This window comes from Trichoderma aggressivum, assembly GCF_033847375.1.
Source record: "Trichoderma aggressivum f. europaeum strain CBS 100526 chromosome Unknown scaffold_023, whole genome shotgun sequence".
NCBI classification, from domain to species: domain Eukaryota; kingdom Fungi; phylum Ascomycota; class Sordariomycetes; order Hypocreales; family Hypocreaceae; genus Trichoderma; species Trichoderma aggressivum.
In genome coordinates, this window is record NW_026946389.1 from 474,691 (window position 1) to 498,987 (window position 24,297).

General features: G+C 51.7%; 9 protein-coding genes across 9 annotated transcripts; 3 read left to right on the forward strand and 6 right to left on the reverse strand.

Annotated features, from left to right (window-relative positions):
• Nucleotides 1-3,076: 3,076 nt before the first annotated feature.
• On the reverse strand, nucleotides 3,077-4,145 carry Triagg1_6157 (uncharacterized protein; the record flags this gene model as incomplete). The annotated part of the gene is made up of 3 exons (XM_062900750.1): nucleotides 3,077-3,807; nucleotides 3,865-3,964; nucleotides 4,020-4,145. The coding sequence occupies 3 exons, from the start codon at nucleotides 4,143-4,145 to the stop codon at nucleotides 3,077-3,079; spliced, it is 957 nt and encodes a 318-aa protein (XP_062755014.1).
• A 397-nt stretch (nucleotides 4,146-4,542) lies between these two features.
• On the forward strand, nucleotides 4,543-8,077 carry Triagg1_6158 (uncharacterized protein; the record flags this gene model as incomplete). The annotated part of the gene is made up of 3 exons (XM_062900752.1): nucleotides 4,543-4,617; nucleotides 4,688-7,070; nucleotides 7,122-8,077. 3 exons carry the CDS (start codon nucleotides 4,543-4,545, stop codon nucleotides 8,075-8,077), a joined length of 3,414 nt encoding a protein of 1,137 aa, XP_062755015.1.
• A 353-nt stretch (nucleotides 8,078-8,430) lies between these two features.
• Triagg1_6159 (uncharacterized protein) lies at nucleotides 8,431-10,662 on the reverse strand (the record flags this gene model as incomplete). Its single annotated transcript, XM_062900753.1, has 5 exons — nucleotides 8,431-9,362; nucleotides 9,416-9,903; nucleotides 9,968-10,055; nucleotides 10,122-10,270; nucleotides 10,349-10,662. 5 exons carry the CDS (start codon nucleotides 10,660-10,662, stop codon nucleotides 8,431-8,433), a joined length of 1,971 nt encoding a protein of 656 aa, XP_062755016.1.
• A 2,235-nt stretch (nucleotides 10,663-12,897) lies between these two features.
• On the reverse strand, nucleotides 12,898-15,654 carry Triagg1_6160 (uncharacterized protein; the record flags this gene model as incomplete). Its single annotated transcript, XM_062900754.1, has 2 exons — nucleotides 12,898-13,685; nucleotides 13,749-15,654. The coding sequence occupies 2 exons, from the start codon at nucleotides 15,652-15,654 to the stop codon at nucleotides 12,898-12,900; spliced, it is 2,694 nt and encodes an 897-aa protein (XP_062755017.1).
• Nucleotides 15,655-16,174: 520 nt separating this feature from the next.
• Nucleotides 16,175-17,227, reverse strand: Triagg1_6161 (uncharacterized protein; the record flags this gene model as incomplete). Its single annotated transcript, XM_062900755.1, has 1 exon — nucleotides 16,175-17,227. One exon carries the CDS (start codon nucleotides 17,225-17,227, stop codon nucleotides 16,175-16,177), a length of 1,053 nt encoding a protein of 350 aa, XP_062755018.1.
• A 666-nt stretch (nucleotides 17,228-17,893) lies between these two features.
• On the forward strand, nucleotides 17,894-18,953 carry Triagg1_6162 (uncharacterized protein; the record flags this gene model as incomplete). The annotated part of the gene is made up of 4 exons (XM_062900756.1): nucleotides 17,894-17,910; nucleotides 18,481-18,539; nucleotides 18,594-18,704; nucleotides 18,760-18,953. 4 exons carry the CDS (start codon nucleotides 17,894-17,896, stop codon nucleotides 18,951-18,953), a joined length of 381 nt encoding a protein of 126 aa, XP_062755019.1.
• A 324-nt stretch (nucleotides 18,954-19,277) lies between these two features.
• Nucleotides 19,278-19,842, reverse strand: Triagg1_6163 (uncharacterized protein; the record flags this gene model as incomplete). Its single annotated transcript, XM_062900757.1, has 6 exons — nucleotides 19,278-19,319; nucleotides 19,379-19,442; nucleotides 19,505-19,532; nucleotides 19,588-19,626; nucleotides 19,683-19,739; nucleotides 19,818-19,842. 6 exons carry the CDS (start codon nucleotides 19,840-19,842, stop codon nucleotides 19,278-19,280), a joined length of 255 nt encoding a protein of 84 aa, XP_062755020.1.
• A 613-nt stretch (nucleotides 19,843-20,455) lies between these two features.
• Nucleotides 20,456-22,426, forward strand: Triagg1_6164 (uncharacterized protein; the record flags this gene model as incomplete). Its single annotated transcript, XM_062900758.1, has 2 exons — nucleotides 20,456-21,494; nucleotides 21,564-22,426. The coding sequence occupies 2 exons, from the start codon at nucleotides 20,456-20,458 to the stop codon at nucleotides 22,424-22,426; spliced, it is 1,902 nt and encodes a 633-aa protein (XP_062755021.1).
• An 83-nt stretch (nucleotides 22,427-22,509) lies between these two features.
• Triagg1_6165 (uncharacterized protein) lies at nucleotides 22,510-24,012 on the reverse strand (the record flags this gene model as incomplete). The annotated part of the gene is made up of 2 exons (XM_062900759.1): nucleotides 22,510-23,837; nucleotides 23,916-24,012. The coding sequence occupies 2 exons, from the start codon at nucleotides 24,010-24,012 to the stop codon at nucleotides 22,510-22,512; spliced, it is 1,425 nt and encodes a 474-aa protein (XP_062755022.1).
• Between the last annotated feature and the right edge of the window lie 285 nt (nucleotides 24,013-24,297).

Genomic DNA, 24,297 nt, shown 5'->3' on the forward strand with positions numbered 1-24,297 from the left:
CGACACTCCCCCTCCCCAAACTTCCAAGGTCGGAGTGCCACCTCAGGCACCCGTACCGTATACCTGTTCCTGCTGCTGCAGCGCTCCTGTCTGCAGCGATTCCCCTTGTTCCAGTACTTGCTCATGCACCTGTACCTTGTACCTGCACCATGGCCCGACCGGTCTTGTTCTCTCCTTGCCCCTACCCTGGACTTCCGCCAATGGCTGGCGGCTTCACAGATTTCAGGACCTCTCGCGTAGCCTCGCGTCGCCGCCTTTTCCCCGCGCCTGACGCCTTGCGAAGCCCCCGGTCTTGTTCCAGCCGCTCACATGCACATGCTCCCTCAAGCTTCAAATTTGCTGCGCGACAAAGCGGGGAGCTCTGAGGAGCGCGTTCCAATCGAGGCCCGGACCAATGCCTCAGTCAGTGCTAGTTCCCGCCCGAAGAGGTAGCAAATGGCTTGCGATGGAGAGAGGCAGATGGAGCAACCGGGCCTTTCATTTCAAGATGCTGCGACCTGGCCGGAGCATTGCGACTTGCACGACAGTTGCCCCTACCAGTTGCAAGTTGGCTGCATGTGCTGGTGCCATGGAGATGAGCGAGCAAGGTACCCGGCTCTAGGGGAGAAAAAAGAAAAGAAAAGAAAAGAAAAGAAAAGAGGCTTACTCGAGCTTGCACAGGACCGAGCCGTCGACGACCTTTGTCCCTCAGGCCGCGTGCGTGGGTGGCCTGCCGGGCGTGGCCGTGTTAAGCATCCTCGGGTTTACTCCAAGATTGCCCGAAGGCCCAATGGCAGCGTTCTCTCACGCCTGTGCCGTTGGTTCTCGACCTACTGCATCCAGCTGGTGGTGTGGCGAGCAACCCTGTGGATGGACGGCTCTGATGGGATGCCTACTGCACAAACTTGTTTGTTCGGTATCATATGCGGGCGCAGAGCACCTTGTACTTTACTTGTACCGGTGCTATGATGCCGACCTTGGGGCTATTGGAAAACAAGCTTCATAGGATGCCCAAGGTAAGTAAGGTGTGCCTGCGGTGTGTGCGTGTGTGTGTGCGTGCCCCTCTGCCCTTGTAGTCCTGCCCTTTGCTTTGTGCTGATTCTACCTATCAGCAGGCTCCTGGATGAAGACTCATACTTGTTGCCACGCGTGTGTATTACCCCTTCCGAAGGAGGGTGTTGCTACCATGACCGCCACCAGTACTACTTGTACGAGTACATACATGCTGCCAGGCAAGGCCTTGGTTACAGACCTATCCATGCTGCAAGCCATGTCGGGCACATGGGCTGGACACATGTTCTCTTGGACTAGGCCGGGTCTTTAATCATCGCTTCAGCAGGCGGGAGATCTGCCCCCCGAGTCGCATAGAGATGAGGAAAGCATGCAGATTCATCACTGCCGCCTCTCTACTTTACGGCAAGTGCGGAGTACATGCCGGCGTGAATTAGCCGGAAATCGAAATCACCTCTCAACAATGGACTGCAGAAGCTGAACATTGGCGTGATGGGAACCCTCACCTTCCCGGACGCCCAGCTTTTCGATGCGGCCGACGCTGTGCTATCTGTACGAGCACTCGCACATATCGGAGGGGTCCTAGCCGGTGCTGGATGTGCAAACCTGCTCGTCTAATTTCCCTTCCGCTCCCGGGAGGAGTCGTGATCGAGCCATCCACGTAATTGCAGAGGGGAAAGGCCAATCCTTCAATTCAGCCTCAATCTCACGAGCAGAATCCTGGCCCTGGCAGCGTGACATCAAATATACAAGTACTACAGGCAGAGTGACGGATCGCCGCTTCTACAATTCCGCCTATTTTTCTTCTTGTTTTCCATTCCTCTTCTCCCTGTCGGCGTTTATTTCGCAAATTTTGCGGCGTCGGAAACGGCTGAATACTCTCGACTACTTGCTAGGTATGCCAAGAGCTGAAGTGAGAAGCGCCGTGTGAGTGCCGCATCATGCATCAGAGCATCGGCCTTCCTGCATCATCTTAGTTGCGCATTAGTCAGTGGCCTGCATCCTACAGGAATTCTCTCACTCTTGGTCAGATACGCAGTCGAAGCCCTCAAGATTATGAGCAAGGCATCGAATGAGGCTCGTCTCGCGAAGTCAACCCTCGTGCAAGGTAAATGTACCGGTTTAATCAAACAGGTACTTAACTCGAGGCTTGGTGTCCACGCCCTTATTTAGCACTTGGGTGCTAATCAACCGTTATTATTGTAAGGCTTGGTGAGACATTTCGCCAGGAACAGCCCGATCTCCAAATGAATCTATTATTAGGCCCGTCGGATGACTTGCCTAGCGCTGAAACGCTGGGAGCACAGACGCTAGATGCTCGTTTTTGACGGGTTGGAGAAAAAAGTAATTCGTACGAGTACATGGTGGCTTTGCGACATTGGCGGATACGAATAACATCCGCGAGCGAAATAAGCAGATGTTGAGCGCACCCTGAATCGGCTACAGTACTGGACGCCCACAGGACGGCAATGACACTCGCTGTACTTGGACGACTCAGGTTTTCTATGCGTATTGAATGCAAGGTAGGTCGTCACCATCACTCGACTTCTGCCGGCATATGCAAGTCAACCCACCTCGTAACTTAATGCTTACGGATACGGGTGCTCAACCTTGTTGGAGCTGTAAGAGCATATATTACCTTGCCGTCACTCTGATAGTCTCGTGACCTCAAATGCCAAGTAAGCAGTACCAGGGGTTGTGATTAAACATGTACGTGTATGGTATAGAGTCGTCTGTTATTCTGCACGCATCTAGGAATCTCTCTGTTGATGATGGCCTTAGTGCTTGAGGTCAAGGTCTAAGAGACCATATATAAGCCTTGGGCCATCAATTGGATATTAACATGGAACACTATGGAATCCAATTGGCTGAATGGAGAAAGAGGATTTGGGATATGAAGAAACATATTCACGATGGGGTATTCGCATCTTACACGTTGTGACAGAAACATGTGTAAATATATGGTAACAGGACATCCAAACTGCAAACATGCACGATTTCAGGACTTCGAGTTATACATAGGCACGAGTTTTTTTATTCAATAAGACCCATTGTCGTAGCTTTTGATACATATATCCCTGGGCTGTTAATAGTCGTAGAATCCCTTTCCGCTCTTCTTTCCAAGCCACCCGGCGTCCACCATCTTTCCTAGCAATACACTTGGGCGGTATTTGGAGTCTCCTGTTTCTGTGTGCAGAACCTTCATGATAGACAAGCAGGTATCAAGGCCAATGAAGTCCGCAAGCTGCAGAGGACCCATGGGGACGTTGGTTCCGTTCTTCATAATGGCATCGATTGAGTCTCTGTCGCCAACTCCCGTCTCAAGGCAGATGATGGCTTCGTTGATGTAAGGCATGAGAATTCGATTGGCGAGGAATCCAGGGGAATCAGCCGAGACGGATGTGACCTTGCCCATCCGCTTGCAGAACTCAACCGCCGTATCAAGCGTCTCCTTGCTGGTTTGCAGGCCGCTAATAATCTCTACACCCTTCTGAACGGGGACGGGGTTCATGAAGTGAGTAGAAACAACTCTCGATGAAGCCGAAGTGTCGTTGGGATCGGTAGTAGTGGCCGCAGCAATGCGCGTGATGGAGATTGAAGAGGTGTTGGTCGCCAAGATTGCGTGAGGGGGAGCTACCTTGGCCAGCTTGCTGAAGATGTCGAACTTGAGCTGAGGGATCTCAGGCACAGCTTCGATAATGAAGTCGACGGAAGAGAAATCCTCAATCTTGGTACTAGTCGTCAGCAGGGAGCGGGCTTGGTCAGCCTGTTCCTGAGTAATTCTAGACTTGGACACGTCCTTGGCCAGCAGCTTCTCTATCACGGCTGTCAGTCATGACATCACTTGGCCCGCGGCTCGAAGCTCCAACGCACCCGCAAAAGCAATGCCTTTACTCAATGCCTGATCAGAAGCATCGACGAGGGTAACCGGAACCTGCGCCTTTTGCGCAACAACAAGCGCGATGCCTAGGCCCTACATACAGCATCAGAATGCCATCTTCACGTGTAAGCGGGATCAGGGCTCTCACCATCTGGCCGGCGCCGAGAACACCGACGCTCTTGACATCAGCGGCATATTGCCTTGGAGAAGAGCTGAAGCAACGGGCCTGGCGCACGGCTCCCAGCGCCCTCCCTCGAAGAATTGAACTGGCCATTTTGAACTGTGAAGGATGGAGAGAGATCGGTGAAGGTCCAAGACGGCTAGACGAGGTACATGAACAAACTTAATATGGATTGCGGCAAGCCGGGTAACCTCGGCCCATTTGCTCGGTGGAGGTTGCGTGAAGCCCGTTGCCGTGTTATCAGTGCCGACAATCATCCGCATCCGCTTATCGACCGCGTAAATTGGTCGCTGTACACCCAAGCGCGTCTCAGCTAGACGCGTGTTGGAGGGGCAGCAGCAGCAGCAGCAGCAGATTTGTGAACTGACTGGCAGTCGATAGTCGATAGCTGGAGCATTGAAGCATACAGCTGCTTGCGGTTGGCCGCCTTCGATGCTGTCGTTTCATTCGCCTTGATACCCATAGCAGCTTCACGCAGAAGACGGCCCCGATGGAGCTGGGCGACGGCACAACGGACATTGTCCATCCTGAAGTTCGGGCACACATCAGCAGCCTCGTTGCAGCGGTAGGTTCTCAAAAGAGACCACGATTACTCGAACTCCCAGGACAATCTTATCACTGACGGATCATGGTAGCTGGGAGGCGCAAGCACAGAGGACGATGGCCGATACCACCTGGGAGACGATGCGCTGGAGGTCCTCCGCGATATCAAGCGATGGATTCGCTTCTACGACGAAAAGACGAACCGCATGGATGTTGCCCGCTGCATCCACGAGGCGAACTTGATCGAGGGCGACCTGCTCCCGATCCTGGCAACATGGCCCGAAAACGCTACCGATAGCAAGTACAAGTCTCGAATTGCGCTCTCGTGCTTTGAGATCATGGTTCCGTTGACTTGGCCCATGGAGCGTGATAAGGAACGGATGACGGTCAATCACCATCGGCACATGCCTGTGTTGGAGCTTGCACAGGTTCAATACAAGAGGGCTATTATCAACTTTGACGAAGCTCGAATCCTTCATGCTGCCGTCAGGACCGCCCTGCCCTCGCTGGCACTCCCAGCTGGCGACAGAGCAGCACGCGACCAAGGTATCATCAAACTGGTGCTCTTCTTCCTCCGCAACATGGCCATGATTGCCCCTCCGCCCAATGTTCAATACGAGGGTGACGAGACGCAAATCTCGCGGTCGGCCACCATCGATGCCTTTTCATACCAAGACATATTCTTATTCCTCCTTACGTTGGCTTCAAACATGGGTGATGATTTCAGAACTGAAGACACCTCTGTCATGGAGATCATCTACCATCTCATCAAACGAGTCGACATAGAGAAACTCTTCATGACAGAGCAGCAAGTACACAAAGCAACGGCCAATGAGCTCGCGTCGCTGATGAATAAGGAATCGGCCATGCACAAGGCCTACGCTCGCAACGGCCCAACCAGACACAACCGCTTCGGAACAATGATTTGGGTCAAGCGTGAAGATGGGAAAATGTCTTCCCTTTCAGGACAAGATGCCCTTAGCGATGCCTCAACACGTAACCTGAAGATGGATAACAACAAAGTTTTCAAACCTCCTCGCAGAACAAGAAAGGAGAATAAGGACGAGAGGGACCTGGGCCCGCCGGCGAAGCTTAACGCGCGAGCAGCCGGACAGCTCCGTTCGTTCGTTGAAGAATTCCTTGACTCGGGCTTCAACCCCTTATTCCAACACGTTCGCAAGACTATTGATCGAGAGGCTTCGCACGTCATGCAGTACCACAGGAGGCAATTTTTCTACCTCGTAGCATGGTTTCTTGAAGCCGAACGGACACGAAAAAAAATGAAGAAAGGATCCGGTGACAAGGCCAATGATGAGGTATCCAGCTTTAGCCTCGTGGCGGGCGTTTTAAACCAAGAGATGTTCATCACCCTCAACAAGGCAATGCACGAGGCATATGAGTACAAGGACTGGCACGAGCTGGCTGCCGTGATGAGATGCTTCACCCAGATTCTACTCACTGTTCAAGAAATGTCGGAGAGTGGCCGAGAGGACGATGAGGAAATTGCAGAAAACGTCTTGAGTCGTCTGTTTTACGAAGAATCGACGCACGATACCATCGCCAACATAATCAGGACCTACAAGGACCAGGGATTCTACTACCTAGATGCTGCTACGGAGCTGGTTCATCATTTCCTGCGTATTCTGGAGGCATACTCAAAGCAGAATACGGATATGCAAGTTCGCTCTCGCAAACGAACACGGCAGAAGAAGAACAAGGAGCAGCAACTGCAGCAGGGTACCGAAGACGGTGCTCTAGCTGAAGAAAATGATGACTCGGCCAACGATGAGGAAGCTACAGAACGTACTTCCAAGGAACGCAAATTTGATTTTCAACGCTTCGCGGCTCGCTTTTCACCACAAGGCGTGGTGGATACGTTTGTCAAGTTTACGCGATTCTATCGCGATATGGACGATACCCAGTTGAAGCGCGTCCATCGATACTTCTATCGCCTCGCATTCAAACAGGAGATGAGCGTAATGCTTTTCCGTGTCGATATAATCCATTTGCTATACAATATGATCAAAGGCCCTGAGCCTTTGGATAAATCCTCAAACATGTACAAAGATTGGGAAGAGCTCGTAAAGCAAATACTCCGCAAGTGCTTCAAGAAGATTGAGCAAAGGCCAGAACTCATCATTGAAATGCTCTTCAGCAAATTGCAAAGCACCGCTTTCTTCCTAGAATACGGATATGAGAAGCAGACCACTTCCAAGAAGCAAGCGAAACCGGGAGCTGAACTTGTTTTCAAATACACAGAAGAGCTCGATCGGCAAATCGCCATCGTGGTTGGTGCACTGCTGGATAAGAACGAGGGAGATCATATCAGTTGGGTGAAAAGTGTTATTGCCGAAGCCGAAAGCGAGCGCCGATCCTGGGCTGCTGCTGAAGAAGCCTTGGCAACAACAGAGAATCCGTTTGAAGAATCAACAGATGCCAACGAACCCAAAGAACCAAGCAAACCTTCCCCCTTTAGTAAGTCTCTGGTGATTGTTTGTACTGTGATCATATCTAACTTTTACCTAGTTGTACGAGCTGATAGCGACGCGAGACGCACCGCCAGATTTAAGAATCCATACCTGCGTCTTCTACTGAATCTCTGCGGATTTGAACTGTTTGGGCCTGCTTCGGAGGAGACACCCGAGTCCCTCTGGGTACTCCCGGAAGATGTCACTGCTGACTTACTCAAAGATACATTGCATTATATCAACCAAGCGGAATTCAATCCACCGACATTTGACGATGGACAGCTGGCTGAGAACCAGCTAAAGAGAAAAACACTGCCCCGCAAGAAGGCAGATTTTGATGATGACGAAGGTGACGACATAGATGATGAGTTTCTATTTGAACCCGGCGGCCCGACAGCAAGAAAGGCCATCGATGAGTCAGAAAGACCTAAGAAGTCAAGAAAGAGAAGACGAAGAGATAGTCAAGTACGGGAACTAGACGACGAAGAAGTCGAAGAAAAAGCTCGCAAGCGGCGCGAGCGCGAGCGCGAAAAGGCGCGCAAGATCAAATCCGCCGTGTACGTCAAAGAAGGAGATGACGACTTTGACGAGGAGGAGGACGAAGCGTTTTTCGCTCGGGAACGCGAGATTGCCGCTCGTGCTGCAAAGGCTGCGCAGTCGGCTGTGGATCCTGAGCCGGTGAAGAAGCGGAAAGCTGTTGCGGTGCGGGTTGATAGCGATGAAGAGGACGAGGAGGAGGGCGGTGACGATGACGATGTCCTAGGCTTGACTAATGATGAGGAGGCGGAGAGTAGGGATGATGATACCCCCATGGCGGAGAGCGATGGCGACAGTAGGAAGAAGAGGAGAGTTAGCGTCGAGGATGAGGATGTTGATATGGAGGATGCTTCCAATGCTGCACAGTCTCAGCAGGTGGAAGAGAATGCCAAAGAAGATGGCGATGACGTCCCTGTTGTGACTCGCAGACCGAGGGTGCGCGGTGGCTTTGTCATAGACAGTGATGACGAGGAATAGAAAAGGGTCAGGGAAGTTGAAAAAGTGCAGATGGCAAAGGGTTATCCGTATATTTTACCATATATGTAAAGAGCATTGCGAGGAAATTTCTGGAATATGAATGACGACCGCATATTAATAGAAAAAAGAGTCGGTATCAATGGTATATCCTTTTTTTTGTATAAGCGGTATCGTAACCAAGTCTATTATATATTTTGTTCGCCAACCTGCCAATTTTTTTCATACCTAGGCAACGTGTACCAAAGATGTCCATTAATTCCACATATAGTCAATAGCCAAATCGTCATCCCGAGTATCAAAAAACTCCATCGTCTCGCATCATCAAGCAAAGCACTTTTGAGATGTATGCAGCATCATACAGGATGCTCCCTCTCCACTCTTTTATCAATACTTCTCCTCCTAGCGACCATGTTCCGTCCAGTAGGAGCTTGTCCAAGCTCTGCTAGATCCTCTTGACTCTTATGCAGAGAGCCATGGTGAACGCCCCTACGACCACGACCAGGACTGCCGCTTCGTTGAGAAGATGATGAAGATCCGCTCGCCACGGGTGTATCGTCGCTGCTCTGAATCTCATCTTGTTGACTAACACCGCCCCAAGAGCCGCCTATTCCTTCCATGATATAGTCGGAAGCAGTTGGCTCGTCGAGCACGACCAGTTCTTCTGGGAGAAAGATCCTAGGCAGGACGAGGGCGCGGACGGGGATGAGGAGCAAGATGATGATGGGGAAGCCGACGGCAGCAATGGTTTGCGTAATGGCAAAGGTGGCGCCGAACCCGACCAGCTCAACGATGACAAAGCCCCAGATTGCGGCGCGCCGCTTTACCAGTTTGAGATGTGAGCTCGCGGGAGTCAGATTCTTATCTCGGGCCAAGAAGAGCAGCTTGGCTGTGATGCCATTTGCTTGGAGGGCCTGGACGCCCATGATGAAAAATAGGCCAGCCAAAACTCCGTGAGGGACCAGATGGAGGACGACGAGAAGAGGGCCCGTCATGGTGCCGAGGGTAAGAAGGCCCTGAGCCAGGTTGGATACGCGCTGCTCAACAACGTGGGTCGCTTCAAAGGTATAGGCTCCCTTATCTTCACCCTTTTCATCGAGCTGCTTGACGGCTTTGGTGACGCAAAGAGATTCTGTGTGAAAAGGGGCTTGTGGGATCAGCCCATTGGGGAAGGGTAAGCCGAGAATGCCGGCCACGCCGGTGGTGATGCCGAGAAGGAAAAAGTCCCAGTGGAAACCAGCGGGCTTTCTCAAGGGGAATTCGCTTCCCTGCGCAATAAGAGATGACACTACGTCAATGTTAGTAACTAAATGCACGTGAGGAAGAAAGGAACAGTCTTACCATTGTGGTCAAACCAGAATAGAATAGTCAAGAGAATGGCAAATGGGAGAGCGGTGAAGATTTCTCCAACGCTCAAATCCCAGAAGTTGACGACCCATCCTCGCTCGGCCGTCGGCTCAAATGCAGTGCTGGTTGGGAGCACAGCTAAGTGAGTCTTAGACATACGGCCGATGTGAACAAATCCAGTGAAGAAAACGAGAGTCAACGGTGTTCCGTAGTCCTTAAGGAAGACACGAACTGGGTGTCTGAAAAGACTACTGCCTCCCAGTTCCCCACAGATATAAGCAACCATGAAGAGCAGCAGCGCCGCCACAATGGAGAGGTAGAAGGCACTCCCATCGCCAAGACGCTCTAGCACTTGGATGCCCTTTTGGAGATAGATGAAAGCCACGTAGAAGCCAAAGATGTCGCAGGGGAATCGCGTAACCCAGCGAAGCCAGTTGCAGGAGTTTGTAATGGCAAGGATCCAGTGCAGAATCAGAGACCATCTACAAGGGGCAACGAGTCAATGATTTGTCAGTATTTGAGTCTCGGGGAGACATGAGGGCTTACATTCCGATCCAAGTCATAAATCCAAGGTAATTGACACCAGTTGGTTTCATGATGTCATAGACTGTACTGTTGAACACAGTGATGGGGCCTGTAGAATGTCATGTTAAGTACATTATACCATGCAACTTACATGGGTAACATATAGCAGACTTACCAGTGACCCCAACAATGACGAGCGGCTGAGCAGAAAATATGGAAAAGACTACGGAACCCAGGACGGAGGCCAGCAAAACTTCATTAACACCATAGTTTGATCCAGTATTCTGAAACATGTCCAGAGAGAAGGCAAGGGCGGGCAGGATGCTGTTCACGGCACGGGTTAGCTAATGCTTTCACGAGACTTTCATCAGTCAATGAGGAGAATCCATAGATACCACATACTTGGCAAAATACATGAAGATGGTGGCGGGCACAACCCGATAGTCCCACGCGTCGAGCCAGTCGCTGACATAGTAAGGCGCTCTCCGACGAACATCGTTGACCATGCCACGGAAGGGATGGATGCTCCACCAGGCTTCGTGACGCCGCTTTGATGTCGACGTCGATGCTCTGTCGTCTCTCGTCGATGATGCTATCGTCGCCGTGACTGGCACCTCTTGGCCTGATGCCGCTCGAAAGATGGGCGTCGCTCCATACCCACCGTCTTCACCAGTCACTCGTCCTCCGTCGCCAGAATTCGCCATTGGGGCCGTCATGGTGAGCTGGATTCTCGATGACTGCAGTCTCGCCGTGTGCCGTCAGCTCTGATTCTCGGGACAAGACACGCCGAGACAGAAGCCCGGGTTCTCAGGAAGAGCTGGCTGGCTTCTTCGCAGAGCTGTGGAACGGGTCGAAACGTCAAGCCGGGTATGGGCGTCTCCTCATAACAGAATCATCGAGACGGCGGAAACACTCGAGACAGCGTGACGAGGAAAGCAAAAGAGACAAAAACCGGTATACGAACAACGATTTTATTATGGATGGATCCAACAAGGGAGTCATGTCAACACCCCCCTGGCCAAGGCAAAAGACAGATCCGCCACTGCAACTAGCTCTAGAGGATTAGCAGCAGAGGAGAAGGACAGTGGAGATGTAAGAAGATGAATTCCAATCCTTTTCCCCCATCCCCGCTTGTTTGATAAAGGGAAGTAGAAAAGACCCTGCCTCTTTATTTTCTGGGTTCCTTCTCTTTTCCCATTTTTTTTTCTCGGGAGGCTAGATCCAGATTCGAGATCGGAGGGAACCAGCACTAACACCGCCTATGACATCGCACACTGCACACGTTGGATGAAACACTGCCCGACTGGGTTTAGACGGCCGTGGTGTGTCGTTACCGCATTTGGCCCCCACATATGGGAGTGAGTGAGCTTTTGAACTTTATACCGAGAACAACTTGGTAGGCATTGACGAACGAAATGAGTTGGAGTAATAGAGCATTATTGCATCTAGATAGATGGACTGATTGTCTCCTGTATATCTTTGAACTGGCCTGATATTAGAGTTTCGAGACACACAAACAATGTGATTCCAGGAGCACCTTGTTGATAAGCGGCCTGGAGGCAGCCAGTCTAATATATCACAAGCATCAGCAACCCATCTTACTTTACCCTCACCATAAGATGCCAAACCAACCCAAAGCAGCAATAACCACATCCAAACTGATGCCTCATAGCAAGTCATCTCTACCAATTACCCCATGGCAACTTCATTCCTTCCCCAAGCCTCACTGTGCAACTTTCTTTCTCAACTAGCATCAGCCGTCAGCGCCAAACGGCCATTTTTGTATAAATCGCGGCTCCAAGAACTTTTGCCACCAACCAGCAAACAAGACGCCTCACACAACATGCTCATTTTACTCGCTGCACGGAACTTTTTACTCTGTTGTGTAACCAAAAGATATATTAGACACCAGACAGAGTTCGTGTAAAGGTACTACATACAAGTTCTCCTACGGTGTATGATAACCTGCGGCTCTTGGCAGAATCCCTGGCCAAAAAAAAATCCACATATTCGCCTAATCCCAAGCACACTGGCAACGTCCAATCATCCCACAAACGATCTCTTTTTCCTCCATCATCCCAGACGCAAAATTATCCAAATTCGGAGCTCTGCATTCAAGGCATCGCCACTTTGGGGCTCCATAAAGCCCTGTCAAGCCTGTCTTTGTGTTGCCCGTCGCCCGTTTTAGCGTCGTCAGTGGTAGGAACTTTCCCGGCCAATCATGTTTCGTCCCTCCCCGGGCATGTTCGTCCCTTGCGTTTGCAAAGCTTCAGGACAATTACAATGCGAACGACAAGCCAATGAATGGTATGATATCCGCCTTATCGTGCGTCTGCTTGGTGATGGAAGAGGCTTGAGGTGGTGTAGCCTGTGTAAATCAATAGGCTATCTGTCGGTCATGTCTTTCACTTTTTACCCCTCCAACTGCGAAGTTGTTTCAATGGCATGCTCACGGCTTATACCTGATATTATTCATCATCATCAAATTCCCTTCTTCGTTTTGAGCCGGATGGCGCTCTTCTACTTGATTTCCTGATCCCTACCAATACGTCTACAGTTCTAAATCCAGATACGAGTACACAGTAATGTTCAATAAGCCCCTGCCACCCTTTTCCTTACCCGCTAGTTTCCCCCATATGATGATAAATAAGTACATGCAGAGGGGATTTTTAGCATCCCCCTTGCTCGTGGTAGAGTTGAGACTCGTAAAAAATTAAACACAGGCTGCCATCGTTGGCCACAGGTTTAGCGGATGTTGATTCCCGCTCCATTGGCGAAGATGTAGCAGCCAATCCGGGCTTGTCGAGAAGTTCCCGGCAGTTCCCCCATCATAGTTGGCTTCATGAAGTACAATATTTCCGCCTTGATCAGACTTTCTCTCCCTTTGTTCATTGCAACTGTACATGTCCCCTCGCGGCCCGTCATCTTACATAACACCACCATCACCCCCTTCAGTCGTCTGTCAGCTTCCGGAAGGCGGGCGCGGGCGCGGGCGGCTCTTCCTTCGGTGTGTCAGTCTCGGTCGGGAAAGGTGGCGGGGAGCTGGCCTCTTTGCCTCCGAAGAATTTCTCAAAGTCCTCGTTGTCGTCAAACGGTCGCTTGCCAAGGATTCGCACCATGTCGTCGCGGGAGAGCACCTCCTTTTTCAGCAGTTCTTCCGCAATCAGGCCGACTTCCGTCTTCTTCTCTACCAGAAGGTTTCGGCACCGGGTGTAGGCTTCCTCTACTATCCGATGCACCTCTTGGTCGATTTGCTGGGCCGTGGCCTCGGCGAACGGCTTCACCATGCGGTTCGGATCGTTATCAAAGTGGACGGGTCCAACCTTGTCCGACATGCCCCATTGGGTTACCATGCTGCGTGCCATTTGCGAGACCTTCTTGAAGTCATCGCTAGCGCCGGTCGTTACTGTCGGGAAGTGCAGCTCTTCAGACACACGGCCTCCCATGGTCATGGCCATTCGGTCCATCAGTTGGTTGGTGTTCATCAGGTAAGCGTCCTGGGGAAGGTATTGCGCATAGCCCAGGGCACCCTGACCACGGGGGATAATGGAGACCTTCAGGAGAGGATCCGCATATCTCAAGAACCAACCACAGATGGCATGTCCAGCCTCGTGATAGGCCACTGTCTTCTTCTCCTCCGGCCTGAGCACCAAAGACTTGCGTTCCAAGCCTCCGATGACTCTCTCAATGGCTCGCTCGAAATGTATCATCTTGACGTCGTCCGCGTTCTCTCTCGCGGCTGTTTCTACCGTCAGTATTGAATCTCCCAAACAGGCATTGTGCTACGGTTTTAGGGGCTTACCAATCAGAGCTGCTTCATTTACGACATTGGAGATGTCTGCACCGGAGAAGCCAGGGGTCAAGGTGGCAAGTCGGCCAATGAGGTATTCGTGGTCTTCCTTGGTGACAATCTTCTTAAGGTAAACCTGGAAGATCTCTTGTCGTCCCTTCATGGTGGGTCGGTCGATGTAGATGTGCCTATCGAAGCGGCCAGGTCGCATCAGTGCCTTGTCCAGTATATCAGCACGATTGGTGCCGGCCAAGACGACGACCTGCTCCCTCGTGTTGAATCCGTCCATTTCCGTAAGAATCTGGTTAAGCGTAGCCTCACGCTCGTCGTTGCCGCCGAACCCACGGCCGCTCTCCTGTCGGGCACGACCAATAGCGTCGATTTCGTCAATAAAGATAATGCAAGGTGCATTCTTTCGACCCTCCGCGAACAAGTCTCTCACACGAGAAGGACCAACACCAACAAACATTTCCACGAACTCAGATCCGCTCACGCTGAAGAAAGGCACACCGGACTCTCCAGCAGTAGCCTTGGCGAGAAGAGTCTTTCCTGTTCCTGGTGGGCCGGCGAGAATGGCACCTCGAGGAATCTTGGCACCCAGCTTCTCAAACTTCTCGGGCTGCTTCAAGAAGCTAACAAACTCCATAATCTCAGTCTTGGCTTCCTCCAGCCCGGCAACGTCGCTGAACTTGACCTTGACCGCACTCTCAGCGTTGAATTTTTTGGCCTTGCTTTTTCCAAAGTTGAACATGCCTCCAGCACCCCCTGCTCGTCCACCCATAGATCTCTGTGTCCACAAGATCAAGCCGATAAAAAGGAGAGTTGGTCCAAATGCCAGGACCAAGTTACCAACGGTGCTACCACCTGCCTCATAGCTGACAGGTATCCTCTCAGACGGTGGAATGCCCAGTTGGTCCTGGGCTTCCTCCAGCTTCTTCTCAAACGACTCAACGGATCCAATTGAGAAGATATAAGTTCTTTTGGCTCCAGATCCATCGGTCGTTCCCTGGACAGCATCGGGATGTAATTCCACGCGCACTTGAGACCCATTGACTACTACCAGCTTCTGCACAAGGCCCTTGTCCAAAAAGGCCTTGCGCAGCTCCTGCCAGGTAATTTCTTTCTCGGAGAAGGGTCTGCTAAACGATTCGATAGCCCAAAGCGTAACACCAAGCACAAGACCAGTCTGGAGGGCGTCCATCCACGAGTTTCTTTCGGGCTTGGGTGACTTGGGGTCAGATCCTTGCTGGTTTGAATGTGATTCGCCAGACGCCTTGTGAGATCGATTGGCGTCTGCTCCCCTCTCTCCATCCTTATGGTCGTTCATCTCAGGGTTGTTCTGGTCAAACATGCCTCCCTTTCCTTGCTGCTGCTGTTCAATTTCCCATTCTGCCACCCGTTCGGCCATGATGAAGACGCATCGCATCAGCCGTCCCTTGTCCATTATCGACAAGTTGCCAGGTCCCTGGCGCATCTTGTGTAATAGCTCACGTATTTCGGCCGGTGCACCAGTATGCTGAAGCCCCACCAGGATGTCCTTCAACGTCTGCCTTTGGCCTTCGGGAAGCATCTCCTGGAATGCCTGAAGCTGAGTTATCTCCTCTTTGGATAGGCGAATCCAGCCCTCTGGCAGAGGCGGCAGAGGCACCTTTGGTGATTCTGAACCGCCCTCTGACTCTGGCTTTGCGCCCGCATCATTGTGGTTGATCGGCTTCTCTGGGCCGGTGTTTTTGTTCTCATCGGGATGCGGGGGTTTGGAGGAGTAGTATCGCGGGAGAAGGCCGTAGGGTGTCGGCAATGCTCGGAGAGACACCGCTCTGGAGCCGGCGACGAGTCTCTGTGTTCTCTGTAAGCTCACGCTGTTTGAGAATCTCGCCAGCCGCGCGAGCTGGCTCGACTGCCGAAGATATCTTGACATGGTGGAGGGCGGCGGGTTGTGGTTGTGGTTTGCGGCGGATCCGCCGGTCCTGGGTCAATGACGAGGGAGAAGTGCAAGTTTGTCGCACTCGCTGCGCAGGATTGCGCTTGATGGCTCCGGGTTCGCTTTGTCAGGAAATCGACATGCGCTGTGAGAAAAATGCAATGCTCCAACGCCACTGCGGACTTGTTCTAGATGACACCACGAGATTGAAGCCTGCCGGCGGGCGGTCCACATTAAGCCCGAAATTTGTACGGAGTCACGTGCGGAGTTCGGAGCGATGCAGGATAGCCTCGGAGGATCGGGGTTCCGCCTGGGAGAAACTCCGTGCTCTACTTCTTCCAGATTCTATGGAGTGATGTGATGTGATCTCTAATACTAATGTTTTAATAATAATTACATCTGCTCATCGTGATGGTCAAGCTCCCTTTCTTCATGTCAATATTTCTATATTTAGAATTTAACGGTCATGATGAGCAAGTATCAAACGAGGTGAAATGAGAGAGGACTCGTATGAAAGTCAGACGTCCAGTTTGATCAAGATGGATCGTATGTTGCCACTGCCCTTGGTTGACACAAGTCGACTGCTTCCATCATCCATTGTTATTTTCAACGGATATTCTTCATCGTGACTTGATGCTGAATCTGGCCAATCTCGCCAGACTTCTACATGTGAATTGGTGGAAAGCTTGTGTTGGAGAAATCGCGATATGACCCGAAGTGCCTGCATCTCATCACCAACCTCTAATAGTATCACTTTTGGCTTGAGGTTGTATGCAATGTTTAGCAATCGGGAATAAAAGACGTCTTCGTGCTCCCAATTTTCAGGAATTGAAATGTCGGTTCCTGGGACCAAAGCTAGAGACGGCTCGTATTTGCGAACGGAGTGTCCAATGTGGCCACCTCCATGATACCACACTCGCCGGGAGATGTACGGTGGATTAGATACCATAACATCCCAGGTACGTCCTTGAAGTTTGTCTATGAGTTCGTCCTGAAAAATGTCTTGTTGTAAAATGTTGAGGGTACGTTGTGGCCGAGGGTGTGGAAGATGGCCAAGCTTAACATTATGACCAATGTTGTCTCTGGAGACACTGACAGCTTGAGTAGAAATGTCCACTCCAAGGACCTCCAGGTGCTCAAACTTCCGATGGAGCAAAGAGTAAAGAAGTAGAGGTATACATCCCGTTCCTGTGCAAAAATCGACAATTCCGAGGCGCTGGTCCGGCTCGCCAGCCCTAAAGCTCCCAGCCTTGATCAATTCAGCCAGGTGATAGGTATACGCCTCGGTCTCGGGCCTAGGTATCAAGACGCCAGGACGGCATTTGATATCCAGTGGCCCAAACGGTTGAGATCCCAAGATGTATTGCAAAGGATAGCCTTGGCCTCTTTTTCTGCATAACCTAGAGAGCAAGTTTTCTTTGCCGGCGCTTGCAGTGCTGTTGACATGTTCTTTAAGCCATCGGAATTCATTCATGGCCGATTGGAGGTCTCTGCATGCCGGGAGCAGTGCAGCAATGTTGGCTGAGCGACGGCTGGCCTTGCGGAAGAGCCATGGCGGGATTCGCGACATTGGCCTTGTTATTGCTGAAGGGAAAAGGCAACATCATACAAATGCAGACGATGTGTGGCTAGGTACCTCAGGCTCTGCCAAAACGGTCTACTAAATGTCACCCAAATGGCCGTTAAAAATCGTATTTACCTAGGTATACAACGCATGCAGAGTAAATAAGAATTCGCATCAAAGAATGAATGATTGATGTCTCGTATTATGGCAACTCTTTCCCAATTATTTAAGATTTTTTTCCAGAGGTAATAGAGCTGGGTGGCATAATTGCTGCACTAGAAAATTCGCTGTAGTATTATGCTGCCATTTTCTTAGCGCTTCTAGTGGACTAAGCCATAGCCGGCCTTTAGCCGGTCTGCTCAGTCTCTCATACTCGCCGCTCATCCTTTAGTATCACTCTTAATCTATCCGATATTCATACCACTTTTTGGAACCGATATCGTCAAAGCCCTTTTGGATTACTTTTGCCCGAGTTTTGTTTTTTGGATTATCAGAGAATCATTGTCCCCAACGGCTTGCTCTAATCCTGCGCTCGTCTAATATCGCCATCTATTTCCGCGGCCAGCTTGACAGCATTCCCCCCTGGTCGTGCAACTTGCCCCGAGATTTCATTCAACGCGTCTCCAGATATACCTTCAAGCCTTCACATTTAAATATCCCCATTCTATCAAGATGAACGCACCAGATCGGTAAGTTTACTGTTTTTGCCATTGGACTTCCCGTTGATGCCGTTTTCCTTCGATACCCTTCTCGAGTCACCCAGGCTGTGGCCAAGGCTCTCCTTCAGCTGGGAATCATCATGCACGGATACAGATGCCTAATAGCCAAGGGCACGGCATAAATCGTCGACTTCTGGGCTGTTACTGAAGCCACGGATGATTCATCTTATATTGAGCTGTGCGCATGTTGTTGTTGCTGTTGCAAGTGCACGCTCAGCATCAATGCCTTTCGCCTGCTGCATTCTCAATCTACGCTTGCCGTCTGCCCCAACCTACAAAGCCACCTTCCTGGCAGCTGTCAATTTGGCAGCTGCCTGCATCTCACCCTTTTCACCCTTTCCACACTTTCCATTCTTCTGTTCAATCTGTTGAACGTCGCTTCACCCTCACCAGCACCCTGTCACTTCTACCAGGCACCAGCGAAAATGGCGGGATGCAATACCAAGCATGACAACCTCCAGGACAACCCGTTGCGTTTCCCCCTGCTGCAAACTATCTCCATTTCTGCGTTTGGTTAACGATATGCTGACTTTGAACCAGTTTCGAGCTCTTCTTGCTCGGCGAGGGCGAAAAAAAGATTGAAGAAAAGGTTTACTCTGGTTGGTGACCGATATCCCACCTTGGGCTTGAATGAACCTAACGCTTCTCCACAGGCATGTCTAACACCTCAGACTTTGTCTTGAAGAAGGAGGACCACACGCTGGGTAATCTGCTCGCCGAGCATCTCAAGGCACACCCAAATGTCTACATGGCCGGGTATAAGAGTAGGCTTTCAATTCAACTGGGGTCGGGGTTAATCATGCTGACCAGGATGAACAGTTGCTCACCCTAATGTTCCTGAGCTCTACATCCGTGTGCAGACAGACGGAACCATTTCGCCTCGTGACGTTTTTACGTCAGTGTGTGAAAAGCTTATCAACCAGCTCGAGATGTTGTATCAAGAGTTCACCCGCGAGTGGGAGCTAAGACGAATCACCAACACCGGAGACCAAGGGAACACCAATGGCCATTAAGGAATACCATCGAGTCGTCTCATAGTCAGGCGTTACAGGAACAGGAAATTGGGCTTTGCATTTCGGCTTCATTTGGACCAGGGAAAATGAATTTAATTTGTGTTATTGTAACAGAGAGTATGCATCCAAAGATAATGCAGAACAGTCTCGATACTGGCTATCCTCTAATAATCGGAAAGTAGAATTCCACTGTTACTAGATCCTACTGAGTAACAACTCTGTCGAAAGATGCGTGACACACGCGTAATAAGCCGTCAGGGCGTGGCGTTGGTTGCGATGAGCCGGCATGTACTTGGACATGCCGTTCGTTGAGACTTGGGTTTCTCAAGCCGCGGCACCAACTGGGCCTTCACCTCCGGGAATCAGCTGGGGAAAAAGTGTCAGTCCATCTAGCGTATCATTGGACTAGGAGATGATGGGTTTACCATGCAGATATTGTTGCCGTTGAGCAGAATTTTGGGAAGCTTTGTGTGGTTTCCAGAGTAGTCACTACAGGTGAAAACGTGGTCAATACAGCCCCAGATCCAGAGTAGAGGCCAGCGGAGACTTACAATTCCGTCACATCCTCCAACACCATGTCTTGAATACTGTTAGATGAAGTTGCAGGCTCCTGTTGAGAAGGGCGTCTACTTACTGACATAATCATCAAAGCCCAGGAGCGTGCCGCTGAACTCTGTCCAAAGTGTTAATCCTGCAGCGCGAGCTCGTGACAGGACCTGGCGCTCTCACCTTTATCTCCCTTCATGACGACCCATATCCTTGACCCGACACACTTGTCGATGAGTTCTGCAGCGGAGTGTCAGTCAGCTGCTGAACCCAGAGCTCGGGGAATATGGACATGGGGCCCGAAGCAGATGAACTCACCGAGGGGTAGCAGCTGTGACGCCATCCTGGAAAGGGCTTTTGCTCTGTTACGTTTACGACGTGGCAAGAGTAATCTCCGACACTAGAAGTATGAAACAAAGATTCGCACAAGCTTAGATATCAGCAGCCCTGGTACAAGACGGATCCAGCCTGCTCTCTCTCTCTCAGTTGAAGTCGTTCCCAGGTCTGCAAGTCTGGTGGGCTGGCGCTAAGCAGAAGCAGAAGCAGAAGCAGCACGAACAACGCAAAATGCCTGGCCCCCACATTGGCACGAGGCTGACTAAGGGCATCTCGGCCTCCAACGCCGTTTGTCCCTTGTCCTTCAAACTGCAACTAAGCGCGCTGAGACGTGATGGCTGCCTTGGCGGCCAATCACCACGATTCAGAGACTCAGCTCCCCGGCTGCGTCAAACCCTCCCTGGAGCCCCGTGGTGCGATCCTAATGGCCTGTTCGGAGCATTTGCAGCTGCTGAACGAAAGCCCTGCTCATGTGCCGTCAAACTGCGGAGGTACATGCATTCGTGCATAGCTGTGTCTACTGAGGTATACTACTTAACGCGCCCTCCTCCGCTCCAGGCATGCATCCGTGTCTGTCTGCGCAAGTGCTCGGTTCCTGCAGAGCTTCCTTGGTCAGAGCTATGAGCTACCACCATTCGAGCCAGCTCTGGAGCTCCCAGTTCGGCGTGCGCTTTGGAGCACTTGCAAACGTGCGCCAGGAACCAACATCTTCCACGTCTCTTCATACTTCTACCCTGGGCGGTGATGAGATCCGTACCGACAGCCCTGTAAATCCAGCCGAAATCGGCCTATACACGACGGATGTTGCCCAAGATCCGTTGCCTTCGTTTCCACGCTCAAGAAGTCCTCGGCGAGCGCCCATTGCTCTCCCTCTCCCGCCACGCCCAACAGACGCTCAACGACCACCCATCGCTCTCCCAGATCCAAATGTCGCAACCAGCTCAAAAGACGCGAGCTCAAAAGAGAGCGCCGCGGCTCCTGCCGCTGACAAGAAGAAGATTGTCGTCGAGCCACCGTCGACTTCACTAGAGTTCAGCATCTCCAAGAAGGAGTTTCTTGCTGCCCGCGCTGCCATCCCTGGCACTCCCGAGGCTCACTGGTCATATGCCATGTACCACCGAGCTGGCGAGAATGGAAAGGTCGATAATGTCAAGGTCCATTATTGTGAAAATAAGGCTACCACGGAGCGGGTCTGTAACGAGTATTTCCTAAACGAAGATGTCATCGGCCTTGACCTGGAGTGGATGAAGTTCGCAAGGCGGACGGACGGGCCGCGGCAAAACGTCTCTCTAATCCAGATTGCAAGCCCTAGCCGCATTGCCTTGATCCATGTCGCAGTGTTCACAGAGAAGGAGGACTTTCTAGGGCCGTCTTTCCGCAGGATAATGGAGAATCCCAACGTGAGCAAAGTCGGCGTCAACATCATACCGGATTGCACGCGCCTCAAAAACCACCTCGGCGTCACTGTTCGGGGCGTCTTTGAGTTGAGCCATCTCTACAGGGTCGTCAAGTATCTGCCACAGACGCCTAACCTGGTCCACAAAGGGCTGGTAGCACTGGCTACCCAAGTTGAAGACCAATTACTGCTTCCTTTATACAAGGGAGATGCAGTCCGAACCGGAAATTGGATGAGACGGCTCAGCTCGCAACAAATCAACTGTAAGATAGACCCCAATGTGCCATTTGGCCATGTATGCTTTTGAATTCACGTTGCTAATGAGTTTGCAGATGCTGCGTCGGATGCCTATGCCGGCCTTCAGCTTTACTACGTGCTAGAGGAGAAACGAAAGGCCCTCGTGCCTTGCCCTCCTAGACCGCATCATGCGGAACTGCGGCTTCCTATTCCACTTCCAGCTCCTCCAGCTGTTGAGAAAAAAGAAGATGAAGATGCTACTGTAGTGGACCAGACAACGACAACAACAACAACAACGACAATAACAACAGCAGCAACAGCAACAGCAACAACAACTTTTGTAAATACAACGGCTTCCGCATATAAACGCAGAACCTACAAGCCTAGAGATCCTAAGCCGGAAGACCCCAATCCTATAGACTCCAAGCCCAAAAGGGAACTACCAAACACTCCTTCATCAAAACTTCCAGCCTCGGAAGCTTCAGCATCGGGTGATTCAGCCCCAACGGTCCCCAAGGCCAAAAGACAACGCCCGCCAAAACCCCCCGACACTAGAGACGCGCGGGTCATTGCAGCCGAAGCTGAGATGAAGGCGTACAACGATGCGTACACTGCCGCCAACTCGACCTGGCCCGCCACCACCCCGGTCCGCATCAGGGCGTACTACATCTGGTACCGGAATGAGGATCTTTGCCCTGCCGATATCGCTGCGCTCTTGCGAGATCCGCCGCTGCTGACCAGCACCGTTGCCTCGTATATCGTAGATGCGATACAGACCGAGAAGTTTCCTTATCCGTTGGTCAGGCTACATAAAGAAGTGGTGTGCCACATAGACCCCGAGAAGCCGTACATGCTCAAATACAAGTCGTTTTGCGAGGAGTGTTCAAAGGCGGTCAAGCTGAACGGAGATGACGAGGAAACGAAGCAAACGGAAGCGAAACCAGACGTACAGATATAGCAAACGATAGACATAGCGTGTAATTAATTACTGGTAGCCTTGGTATATTCAAATTTGAGACGGATTCTAAAAGAAAACAGTATCTATGAAGCTAGCAGCCCGTTACCCCGATTGATCTGAACCTTTTTATCCTCTCCTCCGCTTACAATGCCCCACGTCTTGTCCCATGCCACGCTCAGCACCTTGGCGCCGTCTCCGGCTGGTGGCAGCTTCTTGCCCTTGAGCCACTCTCTTCCGATGGTGTAGACTGGCTCGCTGACGCTGCCGCCGCCCTCTTCGGACGACGCGAGCCGGACGCTACGCAGATCCCACACGCGGCACGTGCTGTCGTGCGAGCCGGACACGAGCGAGTAGTCGTTTTCCGGGGAGGCAGCCACCGATACAACCATGTTGACGTGGCCTCGAAGGGTCATGGCGGCGGTTGCGGCAGCAGACTCTCGGGGGTCCAGCAGGGTGATGTGTCGTGCCGAGGAACCAGCGGCTACCAGTGACGCACCAGGCAGTGCCGTCGCGCAGAGAATGGGGTGCATGGTGGTGAGGCGGGATACTTCTTTCTGTGTTGTGAGATCAATCGTCTTGACTGTGTGGTCCAAGGACGCAGAGTAAGCGACGGTCGAGTCCTTGGGATGGAAGATGGCGGCTGTGACTGCCTCCTCGTGCAAGGGGATCATTGCCAGCGGCCCGCGCTGGGCGGTAGAGCCGGCGTTGGACAGCTTGGCTCGCTTCGTGCTGTGAGCGGAGGGGAGGGATTCGGGGTCGGCCTGGGGCGCCGTTCGTTTGGAGGCGGACCACAAGCCAACGCGACCATCTGAAGAGGCTGTCAGGATGCGCCGGGTAGAGCCGTTGACATCAATGCCGTTAATGTTCTTGCCGTGGCCCCAAAGTTCCATGTTGGGCTTTAGAGTTCCAGAGAAGCCATCGTCCGCTTCCTTGTAGTCCCAGACGACGACTTTTCGATCCAAGCCAGCCGCCGCCAGCTGGGTCGGTGACAGCCATCGCACAGCGTTGATGCGCTGGGTGTGTCCTTCGCCTTTACCACCGGCAGAGACGGCAATTGCCGTTCCTGAGGGGTTCCAGATCCTCACAAGCCCATCGTAAGAGGCACTGGCAACCCGCTCATTCACAGCAGCATCCCCAGCCAGCAGACCGGCGGGAGAAGTTGACGACAGGACGTCGACACCGCTGACCCAGTCGTCATGCTCAAAGCTGGCTTCGTAAACTGGAGGGAGAAGACTGCGAACGTATTGCAGGGTCAATGTTGTTTCCTGAGACAGGCCATTTGACTTGAGGTATTCTTCAATGCTCGTTTTCAGAAATGTGCCGTTGGCGAGGAAATCGAGAGGGACCGGCGATGAAGTGTCCAGCATCGACTCGGAGTTTAAGATGCGAGAGAGGCCATAGCGCTTGATATCTGGGATATGTTAATAAAGACTCATCCTCGTGTCTATCTATGGCGGTTGGGAGTGAAAAATCTGGCGAGGGAACCGACCTGCTGGTACGAGCAGTTGTCTCTTGGACTCTGGGAGGACGAGGTCTTCCTCGCTGGTGGTGAAGACGACCTTCACCTGGGCAGATGAGGCGTCCATTGTGGTAAAAGAAGAATTACTTTATACGCTCAGAAGATTGGTGAACGTGTGGCTTAGATGCCCTTGATATTTCAGCTGATTAGGGACCGTGCTCGTCGAACGGTCACTTTGATGCGAGTTGCTGGTAACGGCTGGTGCACATGTAGGCTAGAGAAATCTCAAAAAATTTTGGAAAATGCAGCGCAGCCTCGTGAGTAGTGGACCCACTGCGGGGTGCACTGTCGAAATCAGAAGCCAATTAGAGCCGAGGTAGCGCAAGGCTGAACAGGCGCCCTAATGCACACT